General features: G+C 33.3%; 2 protein-coding genes across 6 annotated transcripts; both read right to left on the bottom strand.

Annotated features, from left to right (window-relative positions):
• Positions 1 to 163: 163 nt before the first annotated feature.
• On the bottom strand, positions 164 to 10,046 carry LOC107957450 (N-terminal kinase-like protein). 5 transcript variants are annotated; one of them, XM_041112237.1, is made up of 22 exons: positions 9,708 to 10,046; positions 9,510 to 9,608; positions 9,015 to 9,166; positions 8,721 to 8,793; positions 8,316 to 8,438; positions 7,680 to 7,788; positions 7,132 to 7,211; positions 6,879 to 6,960; positions 6,039 to 6,178; positions 5,834 to 5,944; positions 5,573 to 5,689; positions 5,367 to 5,456; positions 4,652 to 4,705; positions 3,879 to 3,953; positions 3,690 to 3,765; positions 3,464 to 3,563; positions 3,301 to 3,370; positions 2,454 to 2,644; positions 2,193 to 2,302; positions 1,828 to 2,034; positions 1,383 to 1,442; positions 164 to 797 (listed from the first exon to the last, which is right to left on the bottom strand). In XM_041112237.1, the coding sequence occupies exons 1-22, from the start codon at positions 9,831 to 9,833 to the stop codon at positions 514 to 516; spliced, it is 2,529 nt and encodes an 842-aa protein (XP_040968171.1). In that variant the 5' UTR covers positions 9,834 to 10,046; the 3' UTR covers positions 164 to 513. The 5 variants fall into 5 exon arrangements, with proteins under 5 accessions (XP_040968171.1, XP_040968169.1, XP_040968170.1 ...); XM_041112235.1 differs by having other exon boundaries at positions 8,316 to 8,453; positions 9,708 to 9,958; XM_041112236.1 differs by lacking the exon at positions 1,383 to 1,442 and having other exon boundaries at positions 1,768 to 2,034; positions 8,316 to 8,453; positions 9,708 to 9,958.
• Positions 10,047 to 13,314: 3,268 nt separating this feature from the next.
• On the bottom strand, positions 13,315 to 14,398 carry LOC107957452 (probable WRKY transcription factor 70). Its single transcript, NM_001327656.1, has 3 exons — positions 14,055 to 14,398; positions 13,873 to 13,974; positions 13,315 to 13,786 (listed from the first exon to the last, which is right to left on the bottom strand). Exons 1-3 carry the CDS (start codon positions 14,396 to 14,398, stop codon positions 13,315 to 13,317), a joined length of 918 nt encoding a protein of 305 aa, NP_001314585.1.
• Positions 14,399 to 19,500: the final 5,102 nt, after the last annotated feature.

Here is a 19,500-nt window from a genome sequence, read left to right as displayed (position 1 = left end):
TGTAAACCATGTTGAGGAGATGCTCATGTTGCTCGCTTGGACTTGGATTTGGACCGACTCAACTACTTACATTATTCTCATTATGATCTTCAATATTTTTTTCTCATACAATGGAGACTTCAAATACATAGGTTTTATTTAGAACCACAATCTGGACTGGTAGTACATAAAATCAAACTCTGATTATAGCACTGAACTTTTTTATTATTCTTTCAAAGGAATACATCTAAATTTGGTTTATAGAGTTCCCTACACAAAATACAATTACATGATCAAAACTGCACACCAGTCTTTTTATAGTAACTGTGGAACAAGAAGGCAGCAGGCAACATCTTGTACGAAAGAATGCTTACAAATCAAATAATATACCAAGAGGAAAAGAAACAGTATCAGATACTACTTGGCAGACAACAAAGACTTCCATGAAATTTTAATGTTAAGCCAGTCCAGATAGAGAAAAGTGTACAAAACCTGATATTTTTCTCCTCCATTTGCATTCTGTTCCTTCGTATTTTACATCCCAGTGGAGGATGTCCGATTTATCCTCTGTGCACCCAATTTGGGAGCAGCTGCTCTATTTCCTCTGCCTCTTCCTGCTGATAAAGGTTTTACCTTGGTTGTTGGAGGGGGAGCAGCAATAGCTGCCCAGGGATCATCATCATCAACTGCTCCAGCTGTTTTCACATTCAATGGTCTAGAAGCAGATTTTGGAGGAGCTGCTGCTATAGAACCCCACAAATCGTCGTCTTCATCTTTGGCCGCCTTCACTGTGCTTTTTGGTCTCAAACTTGTTGAAGCTAAAGCATAGAAACAAAAAAACCATCCACCCGAAATGTAAATCTTCAAATTTTCACAAATATATCATTAAACAAGCTTATCTAATGACTAAATGACCAATATCCCTGAGAACTGATTGCTGATAAATTCTGAAGGCATTTCCAGTTTCAACTACATGTAAATAAGAGTTCTAACAAATGCTCTTAGGGCAAGCTTTAAGTTTAGCTAATATATTATTTGTAGTAAATATGTATTAATAGTTGATAACTTTGTTCATTGTTTCCAATGCATGGGATAAGATAAGACAATATTACATACAGTAATTTTAACGAGAGCCCTTGGAGCACTCATTGAAGAAAACTTTAAATAATGACAAATTTCTGATTAAGAGCAACTATTTTTTTGTTTTTTGGCCAGAGATTAAGGGAAAATCTAGATCATCTATGGTTATTCACATCCTTATTCAACTAATTTTAACTTGTTTACAATGACTGTTCATGCATATAGAAAAATGTAAATGCATCACATATTTTCCCATCTTGGACCATAAACATTAAGACTAGAGGTTTAATTCCTACATTCCAGAATTGAATGGAGAATACTACCTTGTGGTTTAGGCTGTGAAACTGGTTGTGAAACAGGACGCTTCTGAGCTGCCTGAATATTTGCCAAAGCTGAAGAAGGCTTTGGCTCATCAAGGGGTTCAAATTTTAACGAGAGCCCTTGGAGCACTCATTGAAGAAAACTTTAAATAATGACAAATTTCTGATTAAGAGCAACTATTTTTTTGTTTTTTGGCCAGAGATTAAGGGAAAATCTAGATCATCTATGGTTATTCACATCCTTATTCAACTAATTTTAACTTGTTTACAATGACTGTTCATGCATATAGAAAAATGTAAATGCATCACATATTTTCCCATCTTGGACCATAAACATTAAGACTAGAGGTTTAATTCCTACATTCCAGAATTGAATGGAGAATACTACCTTGTGGTTTAGGCTGTGAAACTGGTTGTGAAACAGGACGCTTCTGAGCTGCCTGAATATTTGCCAAAGCTGAAGAAGGCTTTGGCTCATCAAGGGGTTCAATATCATCCCATCCATCTTTGTCACTGTCATGTTCTTCATGAATGCCATTTTCAATTTCTCCCCATCCATCGGTTGAAGTAGGAGATGGAGGCATTGGTTGATCTGCAAAATCTGTACTGGAACTTACTCGGTGAACTGGTGCTGTACTTGGAGTTTCTATTAGTCCTAAGATTGTCATAGAAAAACAACATTAGAGATGGAATTAATGAATGAACACAAAATATAATCAGACAAAAGTGAAGACCAAAGGTGCAGCATAATATTAACTTATTTCCAAAATAACAGGTACCAAATTTTAGAAGTCAAATAATTGCAAGAAATACCTGAGCTGGCTGTAGAGGCTGTGGTAGTTGCAGGTGTGACAGAATTTGCAGTAGCAACTGGAGCTTGATCAGAAGCTTTGCCTTTAAGAGTTAAAGAACTCATGGCCCATCTGCACGGTTAGAATTTTAGCAGTCAAAAACCAAAATTACATCCTGGGAAAAGAGAACTGACATTATCCATCAAGTGGTTATAAAAAAATTCTGGACATGCCTTTATAAATCATTTAACTATTTAAGCTAGCTGCTTAAAAATTAATGCACCTTACAAGAAAAAAAATTGTAACACACAAGTTTTCAAGGTCATTGATTCCATGTGAACCATCTTGTTGTATGGTAACAATTAATATGGCCCTCCTACAGCAAAAATTCTCAACATACCCAAGTAAACTAGCATTTCCAGGCATTGATGAAATCCCTAAACTTCCAGCACCTGAAGTATCTTCAGCATTACCCTGTAAAGAACAAAGCACAAAAACTTTAGCATAAGAAAATACTATACTATAGATGATAGCAAAATTTCTTAGAACATACCTTGAATATTTAAATTTCAATTTTTTTACGCTTGTATAAAAAACTATAGTTTGATCCAGATAATACTACTAATAATACCACAATGTTTGATATGCCTTCACTATTGGCTGAATCAAAATATCCTCACCAGAACTTAAGACAAAGAATATATAACAATGAGAGATAAACACATAAAAGCAGCAAGATATATTTTGAATCGAAAAGAACACATAATTAGTTATATATTGCTTGAATGCTTGAAATGTCTAATAGCCATACACTGGTTAACAGCAAATGGATGAAACCACATCAACAGTTGCAGAACCAAGAGCTACAAACATTATTAAGAAGTTATGGCCTTGGTTCATAACATGATTTACTGCTTAAAATCAACAAAATATGAGCTACAAAGTGTTTCATAAGGATGGAAAATTTATACTTGATGCAGCAGGATGCTGATCAAGGAAATAAGAGAAAGTTAGAGATACTAAGAAATAGCATTTAATTGTGTGCTTGATAGCACTGAAACTATAGTAAGTTTGCATTTGCCTAAGTTCAATGAAAAGAAATGGAGATGCAAAGGCATCTTATAGCTCACCTTCTCATTATACTGCTTCACTATCTGTAAAAATTGATCAACTGCCTGAAATGCCTTTGACCTTACATCACTGTTTAAGAGGCAAGAGAGTACATTCTTCATGTACACTGAAAAATAATAATAATAAGTTGACAAGAAATAAGCTGATCAAGAATAACATAACCTGTCAGGATCAATGATAAGTACAACAATATTTGGAAGAATCCGGGTAGCAATCTCAGTCATGTCGTAATAAGAACTAGTGGCACATAAAGCCATAACTCCTGCCACAACATAATTTCATGTTAGTTTGATGATAACATAAAAACAAGAACACGAATGCTTTAAAAATCAAAGAAAGCACATTTAAAAAACCAAGAGTATCAGAAACTAGCCATAAACATGTATACCTGCTCCTCGGGCAGGAGAGAAAGTATCACGCAATGCACGGACCGTAAATGCATTGATCAAAACTCTCTTCCGTGTCTACAAGTTTGGAGCAAGAGATGACAATTTTTAACAGGACACAATTAATTGAACTTTAACAAGAAACAGGTAATTTAAAATATTCAAGAAGGATTAGCCAAGAATCAACTAACCCCTTCATTTAGGTAGCTTGCAATGTTTCCCAATAATATGGTGGTATTTGTTCTAATTGCAGGCTCTTCATCAACCTGCACAACATTGCCAAAACGTACATAAGAACATGACTTTAAAACAGAAAAAATCATCAAACAAATTAAAAGAGAAACTTACCATTCTCATAATAGTAATATATTGGTGATTTTCATATGGGAAATTAGACACAACTCCAACACTAATATTTTAAGCTGAAACCGGTTAACCTTTTTATCCAGTTAGATAATATACTTCACCGTCAATTAAGACAATCTACACCATGGCATGGCCTTTTGTTTGTTAGGAGCAAACCAAACCAATACATGGCAGTTGGGTGTTGGACCCATACCTATTTCTTTTATTTAATATTTTCAACGCAATCTATATAAGTGTTATAGACAACAAAACATTCCTTTGTTATTAACTATCAGAAATATATGAAGAAAATAATTTAATAAAAATGATATTTAAATCCATAAAATTAAAATTTGCAAAATAAATTTAGTATAATTTTTAGTTAGATGTGCAATAAATTAACAGTTTATTATAATTTATGAATTTGCAGGTTCAACTTGATGTAAATATAATAATGATTTTATTATAAACTGGTCATGCAGGTCTAAGGTTATAAAAATAGAAACTTGCGGTTGTTCTGTTTTCTAATATTTCCCTTGCAAAATGATGGCGATGAAACTCATATAAACTAACCAGAAAAAGACCATAGAATAAAACTGCAACACAATATGATGCACACCTGTAACTTGGAAAGATACTTCAGTAATGAGCCTGACAAAGTACGTTGTGAAAGCTGCAATGGAGATGAGACAGCAAAACTTAGAACAGACTCAAATAACATTTTTACATAAAAATAGTAATATATCACGAAGCTTAAAGAAAATATAAAACGAAGCAAGATAGCAAGATCATGGAGATAATATAGCAGCACGGGAATAAAAATCACAAGCTCATAACAAACTCGAACTCGAGTTCGTTGATTTTCTTTTTCCCTTTTTCTGTACTTCTTCCTCCTCCATTGTACATGAAACAACATAACAAGCAATTGAACTTCACACACAAGACCTTACACAAAACCTAAGACGATTGGCATATAACAGGGAATATGTTCCCAAACTCAATTTATCTTATTGGTACTCATCTGAAGATCCCAGCTTTTAGCAGTGGTGAATATGTTCCCAAACTCAATGGATCACAATTAGTTAATGAAATCCATCTTCACATTGTCTCCTAATTCCAACATCTTTTGACTAAAGTCAAGTAAAGATAAGTTTATAAATTTTACTGGTTCCTCGAACATTGCAAGCTTGTAAGATTAGCAAAGTAACTTGAATAAGTCACCAACATGACTGGTAACACTATACTCTCTTCAAAGAGAAATGACTAAGAGATAGATGATGAGCCAAAGTAGAATTCCCTGCTTTCAAGGCTCAGCTGGATGGATTTGAGCATACCTTAGGAGCCACTATAAGCATGGACTTGAGAGTCAATTCTCGGAGAAACGCAGACGTGTCTGCAAATCCAGTAGCAACATGGGGGTAGACCTAGTTGTAAAATTTTAAACCAACAGTTATTAATTTGCAATTTTATCAGGAGTTTGAAATAAGCAACTAAAATCTGCTCGAATGAGGAAGTAACATATGTGCCATGGATTGCATACTTGCTCATCAACAACTTGAGCTGATAAAGATTCTCCGAATTGATCAATATGCTGAAGGAGAGCAACTCGGACAGCTCGGTCATTAGAAGCAAAGAGCTTCACAATTGTAGGCAGTACCTACACCAGAGAAGCCAAGATATTATCCAGTCAGCCAAAAGTAATAGAGCAGATATTACATGTTTAAACAGAGTTGGATTTTATATTTAAATCAAACATAAAATCATATGTCTAAAGTAAACAAGAAATAAACAGTAGTATGACCTTCAGACTAAATTCTTCAGCAGAAAGCCAAGAACCCATTTTCAACAGTGCAGTCAAAGCAGGGGCAGCAGCTGAACCAAATTCAAGGGCAGAGGCTAACAAAGGAAGTAACTGCAAAGCAAGTTATGAAATCATAAATTGGCTGTTGAAACCATGGATGATTTGTCTTAGTTAACTTATCACACTCAAGTTCCAAAGGTTGCACCTTCTTCAACACAATTGGGCGAGGAAGCTGCTCTGCTAAATTAGGAAGCTTACGAAAGAAAGTATCCTTCTCAACACTGTCTTTCAAACTAAGAATTTCCATGAAATGTATGGTGTCCACCAACTTATTTTGGAAATATTCTGGCAATAAAAGTATTTTAGAATGTGGTATTAGCACAAAGCAAAAACATGATGGAGAAGAAGGAATTTTCAAAACAAATACACCATGGGTGGAAACATAAGCAAAAAGATCACACACAAAAGGCATCAATTTCACAAAGCAGACTTCAGAAGAACCAAAGAGAAGCACCATATAGAACAGAGAGTTCCAGATTGAACTTCTGATAAAGGAAAATTTATTACAATAATGAGGAACTGTGAGATTGCTGTTTCTAAGCCTAAAGCTTTCAGCATAACTTCACTTTCAGGAAGTGTACCATCTCTCTTCATCATCTCAAATCATCCCCCAATACAATTTTGTATGGATAGAGGATGAGTTCAGAACTATTTTCCTCTTTAATCTCCCAATGCTTCCCATAAAGTAGTAATAACCAATCATAAAGGACTATATGTACATAAAATGTTTCAACTGTTGTTCAGAGGTAGAACTGATCCTAAAATATAGAGTCCACAACCAAGAAATAATAGAATGAAGACAACATATCCACGAAAACAGCTTGACTAATTTACTCTGTGGTCTGTGCCACTCCAAAGAGGTTTTTAATTAGGTTAGTTGGTCCAAGATTGAAGATAAAAATCTCATGCTTATAAAGCAGACTGCTTTGCTGGATGTCTCACACTTTTGGCAAAACTACAAGGACACAAAGCAAAGGGCACTTACCACTATTTTCTATAAGCTTTGATGTATTCAACCTGCGAGAAGGCATGGAGCTCAAGAGCCGCTGATAATCTGGAAGCAGAGACTGTGAGACAAGAAATTAGGCGGATAAATACTAAAACAAACCTTGCAAAGGACCAAAGCAAAAGCACATATAAGTACTATTGCTAACTGAGGTATGCAACCACCAATAATAACTATAAATTTGAAATAAACTACACTCATTTCAAATAGCAATAGTAATGTAACTACAAACCTTTGGAATAGAGGCAGTGTTGCGCAGCTCCTCAGTTTTTCCCAACTTCATGCCAGAGAAAATCTCGTAAATAAGACATCCTACCAAATTTTTAAAAAAAATTGTTCATATTGCATAGAAGATCAGACAGGAAAAAGAAAGAAACAAAAATATCAGATAAAGAATTGAAAGTGAACCAAATCACAGATATGTCATGGTTGTTATCTTTCATTTCACTAGTCTGCTTTTGATACATGCATAAGTCAATACAATTTTTCTGAATGTCATTGTACCACACAGAGTGCATAAACAACAGCTGAGAAGGTTTTTCAAATTTTGAAACAAATCTAAACTTATAAACTCAAGCAAATGAATGCCCACTAGCAGCATAGCCAAATTAACATCAAAGCTATGTACTCTTGTCCTGATGAAACTTCATGATGTAAAAACACCTCAAAAATCAATGTGAAAAGAACTGGATGCTCAAAGAATTAGCAAATTAGCTGTTTACTCATCAACCTACCTAACTTATTACACCAGTATATCAAAAGAAAAAATTGCAAACTTACCCAAACCCCAAGAATCAATAGCCCATGGAGGAGATTTTCTGATTGTGGCCCAGTCGCACTTTGCCAGCTCTGTTGGCTTGTATTGTGATCCAACAAGCCATTCATATTGCTGGTGGAAACAAAGGATTAAATTCAATTATCCACAGGCAATCTTGACAACAAAGAATGAAAAATTGATCTTAAGAATCCTAAAAAGATGAGACAGAAGAAAAAGAAAGAGAGACTGATCTGCAGAAAGGATTCCATAGCATAGTAACATATGATGGAAAAATGAAAATATATAATATAGAAAATGCATGATAAAAAAGTATACAACAATTGAATAAAGCATTTCATCTATGTAATTAGATGCAGAAAAAATACATAGATAGAAAGGATCCTGAATTTAATATGGAAAGTTAATTCCAATGTCAAAATTGAATGAGAAACAACTTCACTTATATGGCCTCTCATTTACTTTATGGGTCGCATCTCTAATGATCCATTCACAAAAAAATAACCTTGCTCTTCTTTAAGAAAATATGTAGACTTCATTCCATAAATACCTACTTGGATTTGAAGATTAAATAGTATATAAGTTAAATTGAGATTCAAAATAGTTGAAAACACTTGCTCACATCCAAACACAAGCATTACCAGCATCGGTCCTGTAGCAGTTGCATTGGCCCCATCATATTCTGATAGCACATCAAAAGCATATAGCTTCCAGTCCAATGTCTGCGTTACAACAACACTTGACAAACAAACATTGCCATGAACCTGTACCATCCAAAGCTAATGAAAAGAGTGATCTTGAAAGAGATAGCAGTGGGTTAAAAATAAAGAAATTGCAGAATCACATTTAGTAATTAACATTCGTTCCATTGAATGTAGTGCAATTCCCCTAAGATAAGAACTGCTAATCGCTCTCACTCAATCATGACTAATTCAAGTACAAGAAGAAAATCCTTTAATTACCTTGGCAAACAGGTTTCAGCATGACTACAAATTTTTAGAATTTCAATGAATAAAGATGTAATTGGAAGAGTTCCAAATACTTACAAGTTTGCAGTCGTTATTTAAAAAGCTCACAGCTTTAGCAATTTGGTGGAGCCCCCAAGCATAATATTCATCCCTACCAACAAAAGAAACCACAATCTAAAGTTATTATGGCTTTAAACAACAAATTAAGTTCATCATATTCTATGTATGATGGCATCAAGGGGGAAAATAAAATTTCCAATAAAGCATAATTTAATTCCAATATAAGAAACTAAATGTGTATTCATTCTGGGAATCAGGAAAAGCAAAATAACAAACACAAGCAAGAGACTTAGCACAGTTAAGAGAATATACCTTTGTGTACCTTCTAAACCGAGTTCCTTGATCTTCTCTGATAATGGCATAACAGGCTCCGTGACAATATAGATTGTAACTTTCGAACTAGAACCATCAAAAGATTCAACCTCAGTACTATGAAGAAATGACAAGATATTCGGATGCCTCACCTGCAAAAAGAAGCAGAGAAACTCATTCCGAAGTTCAGAATCTAGAGACTATACAAACACAACTGAGACTCCAGTTTCATCTTCTAAAACGCAAGAGAAAGAAAAGAAGCAAAAAGGGTATCTTTCACACAGAAAGAAAATAAATTCTGAAGAAATAACAAGTAAATATCTAATCTTTTCGGATCAGAACACGCAGGAATGGAGTTGTACAAGAAACAAGTATAGGAAACTAACAGTAATATGCAATTCTAGAGATTGGGTTATTCTAGCAAAAGCCATAACGAGACAGAACACAGAGGAAGCAATTGGAATAGAAAGGCAAGGAGCAAGATGAAGTAGTTACAGTTCGAAGACGCTTGACACCATTTCGACCAGCAGCCAAATGGCCGTCCTGCGGATTACTTCCGGAAAGAGAAAATATAGAAACCGGAGATCCATCGTCCTGAAAAGATTAAAGAAAGAAAAGAAAGAGATCAAAAGGTTTATAAGAGCAGAAGGAAGAGATTAAAAAGGGATGGAAATAGTGGGGAAGTAGTAGTGCCTTGGAGGTGCCGCGAAAGTGAGACCAAGAGCCCCAAGCAGAAGGGTAAGGATCTCCAATGTTGTAAGGTAGATCCTTGAGCCCTGCTCCAGATCCGCCTACCACTCCTTTCAGGAATTTCAACATCTTTTTCCTTCGATGATCTGTGAATAAAGAGATCGACAAAAAGATGAAGAAGGAGGAGGAGGTTCCAACTTCCAATTCGATTCGATCTGCCAAAATTTTCTTTTATTATTGTTATTTAAAAAATAAAATAAAAATAGAACCCTATTATATAATTCTTCAGTTAGTACATTCAGTCGATGTTCAAAGGGGTTTGATTCTGTGCTTCGCGGTTTCACCATGCTCTGCCGCATCATCCTTCATTTCTCCATTTTCCAAACTCAATGACGGCAAAACTGGGCCAGGACATTTCTGATGGGCTTCGACCTATTGTGGAATTTTGTAAAAGGTCGACGCAAATTTAAATTGACTTTGCCACTTACTGGTGTGACTAAAATCTATAAATAGCACGTCTCATTTGTCAGTTTTTCACAGATTTTTCTGAATTTGAATTTCCATTTGTACCATAATGGCTGCCCCTTTATTTAGATAAAAAGTACATGTGCTCAAAATACAATAATAATAGAGGATTCTTTAATAGTTTAATGTTGTGGTAATATGGAGTAAAAGTGCCTCAAGAGATGTCGATTTCTATTACTTATATGTCTAAGTTGTATATGTCATAATTTAGTGATGTTAGAATCTAGATCAGATGATGATGACACTGATGCAGCTCTCATAACCATTGAACCATCCAAAACATAAAGGCCTCCCTCTAAATGTCCGTGCATCACAAATACAACGCCCGAGAATACTTTCAACACTTCACCTTCACTGGAGCATCTAAAGCCTTTCTTGTCCAAAGTACTTAAGGAAATCAAGTGTTCCTTTATTTCTGGAATGTATCGAACATTTGACAAGGTTTTGAAATGCTGTCAAACAATTTTATATGAATTGTGCCAATCCCCACGACTTAGCATGCGAGGTCATCTCTCATTAGCACTAAACTAGAACACCTCTTATATGTTGAAAGAAATCTTTGAAGGTGTTAATGTAAAATGTAGTAGTCATATCAAGAATTCGCCTCTTACCAGTGCAAGAATCGAATGCTGCCAAAGTGAACCCGACATCATTTGAAGTTTCTATATCAATCACATTTGCACAATCATTCTACTACTCATGTAATTTTGCTTTATCATTCATTTGTGAACAATCTTTCGTTATGTTCCCAAACTTCTTACAGTAATAACATTATATTCTTTTCTTGAACTACGATTTGTGATGAGTTTTGCTTGATTGTCCTCCTTTTGATTTGGATCTCCCTCGAGCAATCAAACCATAACCTTGATTGTTTTCACCTACCTTACCAATGAATTTCTTTCTCAACTCATTAGAACCTAAGGCATTTTTCACCTCCTCAAGAGAAATGTCATCATGACTATACAACATAGTGTCAACGAAGTTATCATATGAGCAAGGTAAAGAACACAAAACAATCAATGCTTGATCTTCATCATCGTTTTTAATTTGATATCATTGGGATCCATAATAATAGAGTTGAAAGTGTCAAGGTGTTTGAAATAGGCATACCTTCCTCCATCTTTAAGATGTAAAGATGTTGCTTCAGGTGGACATAGTTTGTCAATAATTTCATCATGTACTTGCTTTCTAATTGGAGCCACAAACCAGATGCAACGGTCTCTTCGGCTACCTCTCGTAATACTTCAACGCTTAGGCATAATAGAATATAATTGTATGCTTTCTTCAATATCTCGTCTTTCTGCTCTTTTGAAAGCGTGTTTGATAATTGTCTCTACCAAACAACATCTTAAGCAATCCTTGTTGAACCAGCATTGCCCGCATCTTGGTGTACCATAATACGAAACTATTTTTACTAGTGAATTTCTCGATTTCGTATTTAGTCAACAGTACACCTGTAGCGATATCAATATTTTAAGTAACAACAGAAATAACAAAAAAAATTACGAGCATAACCACTTTGCAAAGACTACAAAAGCAGTTGAAACGGAGCTTCAATACCAGTTTGTTTGGAATGGATTGATCTAAGTAAGCCAATACAACTATAACTTAATTTATTGAGAATAAATAGGACATACCACAAAAAATAATGTGCAAAAAATAAATAAATAAATTAAGAGACAAAAATATTTTTGGTGATTTAACTTTAAAGTCGAAAAAAATTTTAATTATAATAAAACGGTAAAAATTACGAGTGTTTTAACACTCAAAAGATAATTCAAAAAACTAGTGGCATCTGAAAAATACTTAAAAACTATTAAACCATTGATGTCAAATTAACCACCACAAAAGTGGTGTCTCATGGCTTTAAGCAATTTACTTTGACAATTTGTAAAAGAACAATAATTCTTTCTGTAGTAAAAGAAATTGGTGCATAAATTAGCCACCATTTTTGACATTGAAGATTCATGGCTTGTTGAATTCAAGCTAAAACCCTGACAACATTCCTGTGCATTAAATGGGTGCAATCAAGATGTAACATTTGAGTGCTTGTATTGGATTATTTGTCGCTTTCATGACTCATAACCTTTACATAATTTTCTTTTTCCTACCTTTAGTTTGTTTCAATGCCCAGTTTGTACACCAAATATGCAGCCTTATTCTAATTCCAAATCCTCCCCAACTTTGCATTTTCAGTTGATTTTACAAATATCTAATTCTCAATTAAAGTAAACTATTCCTTAAATTATTAGTTAGTTTATGTTTTGGTCATCAATTTTAAAAAATTACAAAATAGTTATTAAAATATTTGAAAGTTTTCATTTAAGTCACCAAGCTGTTAAAATCGTTACTGTATGAACTTCTTCATTCGCATCATCTGCACCAATCGAAAACTCTTTTTCTCTTTCTCTTCTACAATTCAAATGTTTTTTTATAAAACAATTTTGAATATCCTGAATCTCTTTCTTTTCTAATATTCAAAATTGATAGTCAAATCAACTTAAATCTAAAGTATGATATTCTATTCATTAATAATGACTAATTACTAATTCATCATATCGATTGTTGAATAGTTGCTTAGAGCTTGCTCGTTAAATTTAAAAAAAAAATTTAACAGATCAATGACTTAAATAAAAACTCTTAAATAATCTAATGGCATTTTATAACTTTTGAATATGAATTATCAAAATCTAAATTTATTTACTTGTACTTTGGATGGAATCCTCGGTGCTGTTGTGTTTTAATTATCATCCCCACATTCTTTTCCACAAGAAGTTTGAAAGTTCATATTTGTGCAGGGGAGTGGGACCCATCTTGCAGATATATAATAGTAATAACAAAGACGAGCCAAGCTTCTGCATTTTTTCCTGGAAAGATGCAATGACATTATTGCTTCACATTAATAAATCGAGAAAAATTCCACGAATGCATTGATTACGGTGGACAATACGATGATGTCCAGCAAGTACCTCCTATAATTCGAAGGAAAACAGATTTGCACACCTAGAGAAGGTTTCAATGGTTATTATTATTATTCCACATTACTGATTACAAACTATCGTAGATACAGTTAATATGATGATGACTAGACGAACTCACTTTCATCAAACTGAAAATCGTCTTCGAACTCTACAGGCTTAATTACAAGGTCCAGTTCCAAATTCTGGGAAGTGATTTCAGTGCTCGTATACACGTTAGAGGCCACATCCCCGTATTCAGCACCTATTATGTCTTTCCACATCACAACAGAATCCATGTCTGTAAGACCACTTGTTGTTGGTGTTTCTTCTTTGGTTTCCTGCTTTACAGGTGGAGTGATTTCGTGCAGCTTTTTGGTTGGCATTTTGGGGTTGCTGCTGCCATAACTGAACTTGCTGTAAGATTCCCGAGGTTCAGAATCTATGATGATTTGGGGAGCCTTGAATGAGTCTGGTCTGCAGGTATGGGTTCCAATGTAAGTGGTCTGAAACATTTGGGAGCCATCATCTTCCAGTCTTTGGACTTGTTTAGTGGCCCTACAACCTTGATCGTACTTGCGAGGGCACCTAAAGTAACTCCTATTCATGATAATTGAAGCACTTAAGCACTTGCCATAGTGGCTTTAAGATTTTTTTTGGGATAAATTGCAAAATGAATAATATACCTTGGGTGCTTAGAATTAAGGATCTGCTTTTGTCCATATTTTCTCCATGCATGACCATCTTCCACGGTTGAAGAAACTACTGTCCATGCATGTTCATCTCTCCTGCAAGCAAAAACATCCCATTAACATCAGAATCTATGTATGAACATCCAATTAACATGTGGTGTGTGTGTTTTAGTTACCTTCTCTTGTAACATCCTCTCTTTTCCTTAGAAGCAAGTTTCTTCCTGCTGTTAGTGGAATCTTCAGACCTGCCATTGCAACAAGGGGAATCATCGTAGGAAGTTGCCTGATTCTGAGAATCCTCAGCAGATTCAACAGCAGTCAGCAAAGAAAGTGCGTGGTCGAAAGATGCGAAGATCTTGTGCACAAGTTCCTCAGCGGAGAGACGCCCATTTTTTTCACACCAATTGTGAAGAAGAATCTCAAGCTGTTTAGCACACTCTTGACCATTAACAAGTTCTTCTATCACCCTTTCCTTATTGCTTGTCGGTGCTCCTTCAGGCCAAGCTGACACACTTGCCATAATTATTATTATTTAGAAAAATCTAAAAAACCCAAAATTTAGGTAGACACCTCTTCACCTGTTCTGCTTTGCTTACTCTTATAAATATAGGTGAACAGGAGAAGAAGAGATAAGATTTAAAGAGAAAAGAAAAGTAGATGGAGGAAGGGGAGAAGCAAATGAAAAGAAATTGTAAGGAAGGTGGGATGGAGTGATAAGGGTAATATAGAAAATTCAAACCCTTTCACATTGATGATGACAAAAGCGAGCTGACGTCTCTTCTGTATAGATTGGAAGCTTGGAAATATTATTTGATAATTAGATAAATATGGCCTGCACTCAACCAGAGATACTCAAACGGTGTGGAAATTTTAACCCAAATAAAATAAACAACACGTGGAAAGCTTAACTTAAATTTTTTTTGTTTGAATTCATTCCAAAACGTACCCCTCAACGTTTTTTCCATTAAATTTCCTTGGACATCATAATTCTACTTTTCCATATATTTAAACCTCTTGGAAATTTATTTAGTAATTTGAATTTCAATCCATAAAATCGTAAAAATTATTTAATGTAAAAAGTAAATTCATGTTGAACAATTTTACATATTCAACATTTGTATTTGTTTATTGGACATTCCACGCATGTAATAGTGATTATATAGTTAAATTATTTTATTTTAAAAATATTATATAATTTAATTAAATGAAATTTATTTAACAAGATTATTGATTGGACTTTAATTATTAAATCAAAAAATAAATGAATTGAATTTTAAATATATAAGGAGTACAAAAATTCAGAGCATAATTACACCTAAAATATATTATATCCCCATCTTACGTGTTGAGATTGAAGAGAAGATAAAAATAGGGTTGGAAAATTATCTGCAATGAAATCTTATAATTATAGGAAGATGACTTTTGTATTGAAAATTAAGGAATGTTACTATTTTAGAAAAAGAATTGTATGAAATTGAAAAACTATGTCATTTGTATTATTTTTTAATAATTTATTGTAATTTTAGTATTTTTATTCTAAATTCCAGTATTTTATGTTGGATTTAATTTTTTTAAGATGAAAATGTTGAAATGACATTAAATTGTTAGAAAGAAATACAAATGATATGATATCTCAGTTTCATACAGTTATTTCTCTACTATCTTAGACACAAATTAGATACTAAATGACATTGGTGAGATTCGGACTCAAATGTTAATAAATACTCAACTAATTTAATATTATTTAATTAAAAAATAAAGAGAGAGAGAGAGAAAGAAATGGATAGATAAGAGAACAGATTAAGGTTATGGTTAGCCACACAAACTCAAACGAGAAAATTGTGAATTATAGATGATATTTGGAATTTATTGGAAGTGTACAAGTCAACGGACTCCGGAGCCAGCTTCCAAGTGTTTTCCTTTCCTTTATTTTCTTTGTTTCTAGAACTAGGAATTATGGATGATACTTCTGTCTCATATTATAATATTTAAATTCAATATGAGTATAAATTTTGCAATATGTCAAAAAAACATATAGTACAGTCCCTTAGTCTAATCCGGATAGCATGTGAAGTTGAAAAAGAGAACTGCAAAAGAGAGTTCCATGCAATTTACAAGCCAAAACCTAATTTGAAAGCAATAACCTGAGATGTTCAATTACACGATGAAAGGATATATAGGTTAATGGCAGCTTCAAGATCCTGGAACACTGAGCATGTTTATTGATCAAAGTAGTTTGAAAGATCAATCTTTGTCCAAACAGGGAGGGGATAATAGATTTGTGTTTCTGGGTTAATCTCTTGGGCAGATACAAATAATATAATTATGAATTTCAGTATTTGGACTGATTCTTACATTGCTGTTGTTTGTGGCTGTAGGAGTTATTTGGGTCCATTCTATACAAACAAGGTGTTGTTCAAATAAAAGGGGAGACACTCCTAGTCCTAACCCAATGAAGACCCTCATCTCTCATACTAAAAATATTTGTATTTTTTTTTGTTAGGTGAATGTATTTGAAAGGTCCCTCTATTATAGGGATCTTATCAAATTAGTTCCCTAATTGTTAAATGGATCAATTTAGTTCATGTATAATTAAAAAGAATCAAATAAGCCTAAATTCAAATAGAGTTACCATTTTTCCGTTTAGCAGAGTTAATATTTTTAAAGTTTTTATGGTTCTATAAATAAGTTTTTTTATTATTTGGAATTGAACTGCAATTGAAAAAATAATTAAACATTTTCAAACCATTTTTTATATAGTAAATGTTATATATGCTACAATTTGGAATCATTTTATTCCTTTTAATAGTATAGGGGATAAATTTATCCACTTAATAGTAGACATATTAATTTGATCTAGTTTCTATAATACAGAGAACTTCTAGATACTTTAATCATTTTTGTTGCTAGGCTTTTTTGTTCTCAGTGGCCTCTTTGGGTAATGATAACTCTAGAAAATAGAGTTGTCTTCATTAGGAATTCATGTAGATTTTGAGTATTTAATAACAAATTTTGGAGTTTTTTGTTATAAATTTGTCCTGTTGAATCATGCTAAGATAAATTTGCTAAATTGATCATTTTATATACTAAATCACATTATTTTTGTAGTTTTTAATATCAATGCACCGAAGGAAAATAAAGTCTTGAAGTTCACCTTTTGATGCTCAATACTATAGCATTTCTACAGCATAAGCCATGCAACATAGGGCTGATTTATGGTCAGCTTTGGATGCCCAATTAAAGGATTATTGGACTTTGGAAATTCAATTGACCCAAATTGGGTCAGCAAAATAGACAACTTGCTAAGGAGATAGGAGCCCAAACCATCCATTAAGGGGGACAATGCCCAACCGTCCATAAAGTGCTCAAATCAGTCACCCAAGACTTGGTAAAATATTAAAAATCAACCACAAACTTCCTACATGTGACTGTCCAACTCCCCTCCTCTTTTCAAGCTTTCTCTCCCATGAATCAAGTATGAATTTCAAAGCCATCCACTCACTTTTCTTAAAGCAAAGATCGGCCATATGAGGAGATTTTCAAGGCTCTCATTTGCTAAAATTAGCCGGCCTCTACAAGTATAAATAGCCTATTGCTATTCACTCGTTTCACTCATCCCTCACTCATCATCTCTTCTCTCATTTTTCATCTTTTCACTTTCCATTTGAAAGAGCAATACAAGAGTTTAAGAGGAGCATTTCAGAAGTTCTTTTGAGCAGTAAAATTTGGCATTTGTGAAGGCAATTGTGCGAAGGAGCAAAGCAGAAGAAGGAAGGAGGAAAAGGAACACAAGCTAAGTTACAGAAAAACATCAGATTTGTCATCTAGTTTCTTTCCCCTTTTTAACTTTTATTTTTTTTTCTGAATTGGTGAATATGATTGCTAAATATTTTTCTACTTTTAATTTAATTAAAATAACTTAATTCTGTTGTTGTTAGATTGATTGCATTCTTTTAGCTTAGATTGTTAAAATTTTGTTAATGATGTTATGTGCATTGGTTGCTTATTCATTTAAATAAAATCACGAACATGCTATTCATGCATTATAAATGTAGGGAAGCAATAAAAGTAATTATTTAATCAAATCAAAATTGTAATAAATTGACACAATATCTAAATGGTGCATGTTTGATCTTTTTATGATACATTAGGTCAAATTAGTAATAATATCGAAAGAACTTTATTACCTTGTATAACCTAGGATTAATGTGATTAGATTGTAATTAATTGACAGATATCTAAATGGTGCATGTTTGATCTTTTTATGATACATAATGTGATCTATGTACCCTTCCATTCGATCTCTTAAGTCCTGCGTTACCTTGACGATTATACTGCAATGCAAATTTAGGATTATTTGAGTACTATTATCCAAATCCAAATTAAATATTATTATCCGTCGAATATCTAAATCTATAAAAAAAATCTAAATTTAACGTTTTCAATCATATGTCAAATATCCAAATTCTAATATGCTAAAATTAAAATTTTAAAAATAATATAAAATTAAACAAAAAATTAATTTTAAATAAATTTATTCATAATTAACAAAAAAATAGTTAAATAACAATCCAAACAAATTAAATATAATAATTTCACAACAATTTAAATATACCTAACACCTTAAATATAAGAATTCCAAACAAATTGTAATTGTACATGTTATAATTTACCACAAAGTTAATGTAATAGATAAGTTTCAAAACTATACAAATTTTCAAGCTTAACAAATACATAACACTTACGTACATGCCACAAAACTGAACTTTAAAACAAGTAAAAAACTACCAATACAAAAACGGGATAATGTGAGCTTCCGAGCAATCCACTTGACACATTATGCAAAGTGGCAATCTACAAGGAAAGGGAAATAACAAGGGTAAGCAAATTAAATGCTTCGTAAGTTCATAGACATTAAATAAAAAACTTACCTTAACAAACAATGAAATACAATAAGCTACCAAAATGTTGGCATAGTTTAGGCTAAACATAATATATCACAAAAATCAATAAGGTGAGCATAAAACCAACATCAAACCATGTATAACACATGTATTTATCATGTCATTCATGTAACTATAGGTGACAAGTTTAAAATCTCAATCCAACAAGAGTAATGTAATCACATATATTCTATAGACTTTACTTTCACAACATTCAATAATTCATCATTAGAATACCAAATTCATTTATGTCATTTCAATTTCTCATTTCATATAATCTACAGCGCTTAATAAAACCTAGTAAATGGACTCAGATACACAGGTACTAAACCACATTAGTTCCTCATTCGAGCTAAATATATTTTTGTGTTAGGTTACCAGTCCAAGATAAAACTTTATAACAACACATTTAATTTATTATACAACCTGAAACTTATCCGGGCTAAACCTTTAAAACGACATTAGGTTACCAGTCTAAATTAAACTCGTGTTACATGTATCTTCGAATCCACAACATATGCTGGATTTCGATAACCACCTGTAATCAATTCGTATGCGTGTGCACAATAATATATTGACATGTCAATTGCATCCTGACCTTTACTAAGTTCACCCGAGCATTTTTAACACATGTTTACATTCCTTTACAATTTAGTCCAAATCCCATATTTATACCATT

The sequence above is a fragment of the Gossypium hirsutum genome, chromosome A05 (genome assembly GCF_007990345.1).
Source record: "Gossypium hirsutum isolate 1008001.06 chromosome A05, Gossypium_hirsutum_v2.1, whole genome shotgun sequence".
In the NCBI taxonomy this organism is placed as follows: domain Eukaryota; kingdom Viridiplantae; phylum Streptophyta; class Magnoliopsida; order Malvales; family Malvaceae; genus Gossypium; species Gossypium hirsutum.
The sequence above is the reverse complement of the archived record's forward strand: the minus strand, read 5'-3'. Positions and strand labels throughout refer to the sequence as shown.